The sequence below is a fragment of the Atta colombica genome, unplaced genomic scaffold (assembly GCF_001594045.1).
Source record: "Atta colombica isolate Treedump-2 unplaced genomic scaffold, Acol1.0 scaffold9, whole genome shotgun sequence".
NCBI classification, from domain to species: domain Eukaryota; kingdom Metazoa; phylum Arthropoda; class Insecta; order Hymenoptera; family Formicidae; genus Atta; species Atta colombica.
The window spans coordinates 188,078-199,392 of record NW_017259583.1 but is presented as its reverse complement, the minus strand read 5'-3'; the positions used below and the strand labels follow the sequence as shown (position 1 = coordinate 199,392).

Genomic DNA, 11,315 nt, shown 5'->3' with positions numbered 1-11,315 from the left:
TATATATATATATATATGTGTATATATGTATATATGTGTATATATATATATATACATAACTTAAAATATAATAAGTTTTATTTTTTGTGATAATATACGGGATAGATTGTCCTCTCTCCGATCATTCCGTGTTATAGCCATCCTCTCACCCCTACTACCACGGAATTATTAATTTTCCAAATTCCAAAGGAGAGAGGGGGAAGGGTACTCACGGAGTTTGACAGGATTCCCCCCCCCCTCCCATCCCGTGTGGTATCGATCTTTTTACGTCAGAGTTATTAATTTTGCAAGGGGGAGGAGGGGATGGAAGTATAAATTATTAGAATTAATACTATAAGAATTCTTAGCATACATTGAAATTAAATCTTTTAATTTTTAATAATTTATATTTCTTTAAATAATCATTACCAATAATAATAGGACTTATAACAGATTCGTACGCAATAATTATTAACAATCTTATAACAATGTTGGAAATCAAATCTATGTGCGACATCGTTTCTAAGTCATAAGATTGTCATAAGATTATTATCAAGACATCTATAGTATTTAATGATTCGCTAATGATGGTTTGAAGAAAACCGAAACGTGCAAATAATATGATACAGATAATTATTGTACATTTATAGCCTATGTAAACATTTATTGTTAATTATATAGAAATTTGCGCACCAATATCCGCGCTATATATATATGCTCTTATTGTCCATGTATTTTATTGTATTTTTTTATTTTGAGAGCCCGTTTAATATTTATAATTTTATTGTATGTATAATTATATATTAATTTTGGCTTTCCATTAACTTGTGCTTTTGTTAATCTAAAACAAGATATTCAAAAAAGATCAAGGCTCCGACTTTATTCGGAAATTCACAATTACAATAAAAATGAATTTTCAGTGCAAAAATAAAAATAAAAGAAACAATCTCCAATGAGCTTAACAAATATTATTCAGAACATGATCCTGAACAACATTTAAAAGATTTTGACTATCGGTCGAACATCTTGCATAATGCTAATGTCGGTAGTACTGTAACTTTCAAGCTTTATAACTCGAAAAGTATTTTATAAAAAATAACTTTATTAGTGTTGAAAAACTCTAAACTCTACTAGCGATTAGATTCTGGAATCAAAAATAGAGTATTTCATTTAAAAAAAATCGATGTGACCTTGACCTTAATGACGTCACCCAAGATTAGATTGATCAGATCAATGAATAGATCATTTAAAACTCTATAACTTTTGTATTTCGATAATTACCATATACAGTTTACCATATCTCAAAAATCAATAAATTAGGCTTATTTGACGCGCTTTTACATGAAATGGAATCTAACAGAAAAAAGTGCCGCGATATTAAGACATCTAACTACTCAGCATGTGATTCAAAATCAGTCGGCGACCCGACAAAATATGACGAAATCAGTAGCCGCACGCATGCTCGCACGCACGCATGAGCCCATGTATATGTGCTCTCAGCGCGCCGAAAGCGAGCATATGTACATGGGCTCGTGCGTGTGTGTGTGTGTGTGTGTGTGTGTGTGTGTGTGTTTGTGTGTATGTTACAGCATCTCGCCACGATAAATGACTAACTTATAGACGTGGAAAAGACATTTTGACGAAATTTATACTACAAGCCATTTCATTATTATTTCGTTTTTATTTCGTTATTATTTGCTTAATTTCGAAAATGTGACATGTTTCGTACTTATGAATGTGCAGAAACAAGAATGCTAAAATGGGCAGAAACTATAATTATATTATCCTGAAATTTTATACATAAAAACGTATATTTCATTCATTTCAACTGTTCATCGTGTGTTTCTGCCCGAAATTAGGCTCACTTTATCTGCCTTTTACAATCATTTGCTGACTATTAAGGAAAAAAAGGTTTTTGCCCATTTTTAGAGATATTTTAAAACAATCTCATCATTCAGATTTATCCAAATTATCTTTATTTACAAATGATATTTATGCTTGCATAATTAATGTATCATTCCTTATTTCTAACGTCACGATTCCAATATGGCCACCGCGACTAATCAGAAGCTTTAAGCGTTAAATTTTACAACTATTGAGATTAGGAAATCTGTGAGACAAAATGAGGTTTATAATTGTTAAGAATTACTGATTATAGAACTCTCAAAATTAAAATGTAGGAAATTAGGCAAATGAGAGTTTGATGCGGTACTTAATGTACAATCATTAATTCTATGTATAAATAAATTATATTTTTGACTTGCTATACACTCGAATGTTTCGACTATTTCCTGGGCGATCATCTTCAGCGAGATCAACGAAGAAAAAGAAATATAATAAAGTTTCTCTCTTACATCAGACGAATCTCTACTCAATTGTGTATTTCCAAATGCTTTACAAGGTTCAAAACTGGTCACGAGTGTAATAGAATAACAGATGCCCATGAGTTGTTAAGTATTAGTTGTTAAGTATTAATCTTTAAAATATTATCAGTTGAAAATTGTGAAGACTCATCTGAAGAACAAGAGCGTGAAATAACAAATTACAAATTAAACAAGTTTCCATGTCAATTTTTTTATAAAATTTTTTAACGAGATAACATTGTAGCTATGATCTGTAATATAAACAGAAAATGCATGCAGTGTTAAGTGACACTAATACTTATGTCATAGTCAACAAAGTCGAGAGCTCTTACAAATAATTTAAGGAAATTACTTACAAGATGGAAAAATCAGAAATTTGTATCAATAATACCGTTTATAAAAAAATTATACAATTCGGATGGCATTCTACCTAGACTTAGCTAAGATTCACAAGCCTAATTAGCTATTGAGAATAATCATCTCTTTCAATGACAACACATTATATTCCTTAGCTTCCTTCCTATATAAAATCCGCAACAATAGTATCCTTGAGAATATCACTGAAGCTTCCAGCTATATAAAGGATAGTTTTGAATTGATGGAAAAGTTATCTGACATTAGAATTGAAAATAATTATACTTTGATCTCACTTGATGTCATTTCGCTTTTCACTAATGTTCCGTTTAACTTAGCTATTGAAAGTATTTCTAATAGATGGCAAAACATTTCCAAAGACTGCAACATTCCAAAAGAAAAATTTATTATCGCTCTTAGATTTGTTTTTAATTCGATTTTTTTTTTTTACATTTGATGGGAAAATATATAGACAAACATATGACCTATCCATGGAATCATCATTATCTCCAGTGATCGCGAATGATGTTATAGGATTTGGAAGTGAGGACTCTGGAAATATTATAATTTACAATTCCATTTTATGCATGATACGTTGACGATATTGTCACTGCGGTTCCTTCTAACATGACTACTGAAATACTTAATATATTTAATTCATTTCATTTGAGACTTCAATTCACAGCAGAGATTGGCGGAAAAAAATTTAAATTTTTTGGACGTTTGGAATGATTGATAGAATCTTCCTTTTGTCACAAATTTCATAACAAGAAATGTTTTCACCATTGAAATTGTATTCAATTATCCAGACTTCATATTTGATAATATAAATGCACGTTAAAAATCTCTTTGTTACAACAAACTTTAAAATAAAATGACAAAAATATTGATGATATGGAAAGGATCCTTTCCTTGGATTACGATTTCATATGTTCAGAACATATCGGAAAAATTTTAAAATATAACAAAAGATTTAAATGTTAAGTTAATTTTTTATAGTCTCAACAAAATGAATAAATTTAGTAAAATCCACAAAGATGTGCTTCCAAATGAATCAAAGAAAAATGTAGTATACCAAATCTCATGTAAAGATTGCGATGCAACTTATGTAAGACAAACGGGCAGAAAACTTAAAACCAGAATCGCAGAACATAGGAATTACATAAATAGAAACACCATTGTCCAATTAGTAATCGCAGATCATAGATTGCGTTATAATCATGAATGATTGGATGGAAATGTAAAAATCCTAGATAGCGAAAGATATTTAAATAAACATTTAACATCCGAAATGTTATGTATCAAATTGCAAAAAAAAATAGTATAAATTTACAATCAGACACTGAATATCTCAATCATGCGTATGTGGACATTCTCAATAAGTTTTTCAATAATTTTAATTCTCGTTGTTAGTAACTTTACACGGCTTCTAGTAATATTTTGTTTTTACATATTAGATGGGAAAAAGTTCGTGGCGTTTTTCCCGTTAGATGGCATTAAAAAAACTACGAATTTTTTCCCATATCTAATATATAAAATAGGTATTTATTTATTTATTTATGTTTTTCACCTTTGTATTCTCGTAAATAATAATTTTTAAATCATAACGACTCTGACATAGATATAGATCATAGCTACAATGTTATCTCGTTAAAAAATTTTATAAAATTGACATGGAAACTTGCTTAATTTGTAATTAAATTGTTATTTCACACTTCTGTTCTTCAAGTGAATCTTCTCACAATTTTCATTTGATAATATTTTAAGACTAATTCTTAACAACTCATAGGCATCTGTTATTATTTCATTACTCGTCACTGGTTTTAGATCTTGGTGAAACATTTGAAAATATGTAGCCGAGTAGGAAATCGTCTGACGCAGGAGGATGAAAATTTTATTACATTTCTTTTTCTTCGTTGATCTCGCTGAGGATGATCCCAAGAAGTGGTCGAAACGTTCGAGTGTACAGCAAGTAAAAAACATAATTTATACATAGAATTAATGATTGTGCATTAAGTATACCGCACTGAACTCTCATTTGCTTAATTTCCTACAGTATTTGTCTATGATTATATTGTTTTACATGAGTTTCGACTTTCCATGCGAAACGGTTCTCACTCTTCCTGCTCCTCCTGTAAAGGGGCGCACGACCTCTATAATTGTACTGTTGTTGAAGTTAGAAAATCTGTCATATAGACAGTAGGATGTATAGATTAGTGTTTATTGATTCGGAGCGGCTACGCCGCTACAAACAATAAGAAAATAATACAATACCGCTTCGCTAAAAGTTGCAGCCTAGATAGTAAAAAAACTGTTCTAAAAAGACTAGTCTCATACCCCACTGTCTTCATAGTTAGAAATATTTCAAGTGGACATTGTCTACGCTGGTTTTTAGGCGCTTAGGCCCCAAGAGGATAGGATATGTTATTTTTTTTTCTAGATTAGAAAAAGATGAAGAGTAAGTTGAATCGAGATTAAAGTTAATCTACATTGGAAATGAGCACAAATGAATCGCACGTAACCATCGGTTAACTTAACAGAGGTTGATGAAAGAGATCCTTAAATCACACAAATTGTTTGTGTTCTTGATGCTAATCTCTGTGAAGTTGGCATCTCATTTTTCAAAAAATGAAATTTTGGTCACAGTTCCGAATGCCCCGAAGAGTTCTAGAGTTTCTGTTCAAAATTAAGAATAGTTCTGGCGAATTAATATAAAAAAAAAATTAAAAATTTGGGATGCTAACTTCACAAAATGAAGAACAAAAAATCGCGATCTTTTAAACCATTAATCCTAACTCTTTAAATGATAATAATTTTTGATAGACCTCGTGGGGTGCTATCCAGAACTATCAACAAAACTGCTATAATGTTAAAAAAATTGTTGTCCCTCAGATGTGAGAGAATCAGACATTCAAAAAATTACGATATCTTTTAAATTAGTCCTAGCTTCGAGCATTAATAACTTTCGTTAGAATTCGTGCTACCCAGAACTGTCGACAGAATTGCCAGAACTTTAAAAAAATTTTCACCCCTCGGGTGTTAGAAATTTTCGATTTGACGAACGAAAAATCGCGATATCTCTTAAACCGTTAGTCCTAACGCTTCGAGTGTTAATATTAGGTGTATAACTTTGCTTCCGCCGTTTTTTTTCCGAAATTCGAAGCTTTATTGTAAAAAACTGGTTATACATTTATGATTCAAAGTATTGTCCATCGCTGGCCACTACTTTCTCCTATCTTTCGGGTAGCATACGAATCCCGCGTCGAAAAAACTAGTCATCTTTTGAGGCTATCCATGAATCGATCTAATTTTTTATTTCTTCATAAGACCGGAAGTGCTGGTCAGCCAGGCCGTGTGCCATTAATCGAAACAAGTGATAGTCAGAGGGAACAACGTCTGGAGAATACGGCGGGTGGAGTAGGACTTCCCATTTCAACGTTTCCAAGTATGTCTTGACCACTTTCGCAACATGGGATCGAGCATTGTCATGCTGCAAAATCACTTTATCGTGTCTTTCGTTGTATTGCGGCCGTTTGTCTTTCAATGCTCGGCTCAAACGCATCAATTGCGTTCGATATCGATCGCCTGTGATTGTTTCAGTCGGTTTTAACAGTTCATAATACACTACGCCGAGCTGGTTCCACCAAATACAGAGCATGATCTTGGATATCAAAATCACCGTTCTTGAAGCGTTGAAATCACTCACGACACGTTCTTTCACTAATAGCGGCCTCACCATAAGTATTTGAGAGCATTCGATGAGCCTCAGCTGCAGATTTCTTCATATTGAAGCAAAAAATTAAAACCTCCCGCAAATGACGAGAATTTGACTCGTAAACTGACATTTTCAATGGAGAATAACTTTATGATGCAGACACAAATCGACTAATGTTTCTATGGGGTTATGTTGACAGATGCCCAAGTTTATTGTATGACGTCTATGATCTATTTATTTCGACCACCACTTACCGCTAAAGCCATCTAGGAAAACGGCGGAAGCAAAGTTGTACACCTAATAACTTTCATTAGAACTGGTGAGTGCTAGAAGTGTCATCAGAAATGCCGAAAGTTACATATCTCTATGATGTTGAAAGATTTTTCTATCGAACATATTAAAATTGTTGTCATATTTTTTCTTTTTGCACGGGTTTTCATGGATCTCTATTTGTATTTATGTGTATTTTTGTTTTTTCCCCAGTATGCGTTTGTGTATCCTGCTTTCGACGTAATCTGGAATCAACGGCGTGGACGTGATAATACGGTAACATTTCTGCCGCAAGTTAAAGTGTAAAACTTCCTAAAATTCTACAGATTCATTATAGACTCGGCATAAAGCTGACCCTATACAGTTAATATACTAATATTGAATTAATAATACTGACAGCAGGCATCAATATTTTAAATGTTTTTATAACCATCAGTTCTTACACCAGTACAATATATTTAATTTTACTTATATTATCTGTTGCACTGCGACATAAATTCTAATAAAGCGATAGAGAGAGAGAGAGATGCTTAAAAATCAAAATCCAGATCAATATCAGTATTCTGTGATGCATCCAACAGAACGCAATAGTTTTGCAATCATTTTATGATTGTTTGCTAAACAGTCCTAGATGCATTCAACATGTTTATTCAGCGGTCGTTATGATTTCCAGCAAAGTAAAGCGAGGAGCACAGACTCTTGCATAATGCATAACACGTAATGTATAAAAAAATGTACCAATGAAAGTCTTTTGTTTCCTTCTTTTCCATGAAATAAAGAACTCTGATTGGTTGGATTTCTTATGTGTCTTATGTGCAGGGTAGTAACTAGTTAAAACATTAATAATTAAAAAAACAGTTAAAAAGTTAATAACTTTTAACTTAACTTAGTTAATTTTAAATGCATTAATTTTTATATTAATTTAGTTACTTTTAAACTTTAATTCATTAACTTTTTTTAAATTAAAAATTGTTCTTTTTGTTTATAGTATTGCATTTCAGGATTCTATATTTTTTTTACAAAAAATATCACAAATCATATTGTGGAATCCGAAGGATAATCTTTGGAACTCTTTCATGTTTTACTAAAAATTTCACACGGACTCGAAACAACACAGCAGGGAATAAATTTAAAACGCAATATTATAAAGATTAGACATTTGATAAAGAGATGCAATCGCTTTGCAGCTATTTTATTCAACAAGCAAAATAGCTGCAAAGCGATTGCATCTCTTTATCAAATGTCTAATCTTTATAATATTGCGTTTTAAGTTTATTCCCTGCTGTGTTGTTTCGAGTCCGTGTGAAATTTTTAATTTTGTTTGTGACTCATACTTTTACTTTGCTGGAAATTATGTCAACTACTGAACAAATATATTGAAAAGTTGAGTACGGACCATTCAACAATCATAAAATTTGCAAAGGTTGTAAAACTGTTGCATTCTGCTGAATAAATCCTATTCTACATTAATCCATCAATAACAATATATGATCAGTAATATTATCAGTATTTGGTAATACTGACAATATTATTGTCATTGTATAGAGTTATCTTAAAATATTGCAGATATTCACTTAAAGAAATTTTTTTTACCTTTGTAGCTAAAATTATAAAATAAAATTATAAAATATATAAAATTTTTATAGATATGATTTCTTTTAAGATCACTCCTTCCCCCACTCTGATTTCGGTAATGGTACTTGTGCAAAACTAGATATATCTAATATATTTTAATATAATAGATATCCATATTTAATAAAACTAGATATATGTATAAATATAATAAATATGTCAATACACAATGCCTTATCTTGCAGAAGGGTCTTGCTATAATCTGTTTGTTATTCATTACTTTTAGTATATTGTGCACTAATTTGCAAGTAATAAGGCAAAGATTTAAGGTATATGTGTATGTGGATCACAGAGCATGCACATGTGATCTTCAGTGCATATGTTTATGTTGATATGGTAGTTTCGTAACTTTAATAATAGTAATCTTCTACAATTAATATCTCACTTTGCGAGGCAGAGCAACTTTTTCTGCCATTTTTTTCGTTTCGTGCGAAAACATATTAAATGAGTCTAACTTGATCAATATTGGAGAGTGGGCTAAAGAAAACATTTACCTTAAATCCTTGTTTTTACAAAATGGAATCGAATCAGTATCTCTATTACAATTTAAAGTAGAAAGATTATAAAATAAACATTTATATTTATTCATTTTATAAAGTAATTTTATATAAAGTATTTAGACATACGTTAACGTTATTCTCCGGCAATTCAATAAAAGAATCATCACTGTCAATTTCATGACAATAATCATCCACGTTAAAATCTATATCCTTGTCGTCTTGTTTATCGGACATTTCGATGTCACTTGGATCACTTGCTTCGCTCATCCTATTTCTTTACCTTTAAGTTTATAGATCACGTTCTTCAGTCGTTTGGAGAATTATTCCACGCTAGGCTACGTTCAGGAATTATTCCTAGAACTCTGCACTCTGGCTGAAGTGCTCTAGAATCCCTAGAAAAACAGGGAGCTTTCCAACAAGAGACACTGGAGCCCATTTTCAGAACGCGCTTTTATCGATAAAAATGCACTTTTATCTCTGAAATTCTATAATATGCGTAACATATAATATGCGCGTTCTGAATGCGGGCATTGGTGTTTTCCAACAATGTATATCTGGGGATTGATCGTGGATTTTGAAAGGAGGTGAAAATTACAAAAATGAGCAAAGCTTATTAAGTTAATCAATTAAATTATATCATCTCATGCTCATATTCATTAACGCGCATTTCGTTAACGCACTTTTCTTGATAAAAGCGCGCTTTTATCTAAAATTCTATAATATGCATAAATTATAGCGCGTTAACATCATTATAAGCGCGTTCTGAATTCGGGCCTGTGAATACTAGTGAATTTGCTCATTTTTATAATTTTCACCTCATTTGATATACACAATTGACTCCCTGATCACAGAAAAGTTGTAACACTTTTTCTTCAATAGGTTTCGGAACGCAGCTTGCTCTCCGAGTGATTCTTAGGGTGCTGTCCAATGAGCGAAAATTTACAGCGGAACGGAACAGCGATACCAATCATAATTATAGAAAAGATAGGATGACTAATGACTGCAGAGTTGTGATTGGTTAAGCTGTTCCATTCCGCTGTAAATTTCCGCTCATGAGACTCTTATCGCTTTATTTGGCTGTGTTCAGATTCCTCAGAAAAACCGGAATGATTTAGGAACCTGAATGCACTCTAATAACATTTTTCACTGGATAAACTGGTGCAGCACTAGCATCGTGCTAAGTAACTACATTAGGGTTGATTGTTCTACCTTTTAGTAAATTTTACCTGTTGAGTAAGTAACAAGATTTTACCCAATCACATACGCGGATTACCAGATTTACCTAGGCTACGTTCCAAAACTTCCTCTCTCGAGGAAAATTACTCGTAACATATAGTATGCGTAACGTATACTATAGCATACAGAGTAAAATCTTCCTCGGAGAGAAAGTTTTGGAATGTAGCTCTAATAGGTAAAATTTATTAAAAACTGGAATAATCGGGCCTTAGTGCAAAAATAGTGCAGATTTAGTACGATTCAATGAACATATCATTAGACATTCATTTAATTAACATCCATTTCATAACATCCCTAAAAATATAACTGTATTCAAACTTAAATTATTTAATTTATAATATTCTGATTCGTTTATTTAAAATTTTTTTTAAATTAAATTTTTTACATTTCATTTGTCAAAAAGCTTGCACAAAATATTCGTGAGATGTCGCTGCAGTCAGAAATAGTTCCTCGATGTCGTTTCGATTTCGTTACGATGAAAAAGTTGTCGATTCGAAATTTGCGTCGAAATTCAACATTTTCGAGTGAAAAAATTATGTATGTAGAGAGTGCAATAAGAGTTTAATACATTTTTAATATTTTTGGTATAAATTTGTGATACGTAATCTTATATTTTGAATATTTTCATTCAAAGGTCGAATCGACATTTTTTTTTATTTCATTTCGACAATTGCAATATCGCTCTAATCATAAAAGTTTTCTTAAAATTTTTCAGAATTTATAGATAATTTTATAACTTTTTAGAAAATTGTGGAATTTTTTTATACGAATCGGAACATTTTTTACAATTGTCGATAAAGTCTACATCTTCTAGTAATTCTTTGTATCTTATTTTATTGTTCTCCTGCTGAATAACATTACTTTTATTTGTACTTTGTAGTTTATTTAACATAATCTTATTACGTCATTTTTGTATTGAGGAATTTCAGGGAATAATGTTTCTTATCATAAATGTTGATAACCTATTAACTGTCTCTTACTATAAAGCACAAAATCAAGGAATAATATCATTGACTCTATCAAAGTCTAGCTAGACTAATTCTAGTTTGAATCGATATCGAAATCTTGATTTTTAAATTAATGAAATTTAAATGTTGAGCTATCATACAAGTTTTCAACAAGTTTTCAATATCATTTGGAAGTACAAAAATACTATTAATGTCACTGTCATTGCAGTAGTATTACTATTGATACGCAGTAGTGTCAATGCTGAGCCAGTAGTGTTACTACTGTAGTAGTATATGACGTAACATAGAACTATTTCCA

General features: G+C 31.4%; 1 protein-coding gene across 1 annotated transcript in view; it reads right to left on the bottom strand.

The window, feature by feature from the left end:
• The window catches only part of LOC108693268 (general transcription factor 3C polypeptide 5), a 51,059-nt gene extending 41,979 nt beyond the window's left edge, over positions 1–9,080 (bottom strand). The window contains exon 1 of the mRNA XM_018202139.1: positions 8,940–9,080. Coding sequence (XP_018057628.1) covers positions 8,940–9,080 — 141 coding nt within the window. The remainder of the gene's footprint in view (positions 1–8,939) is intronic.
• Positions 9,081–11,315: the final 2,235 nt, after the last annotated feature.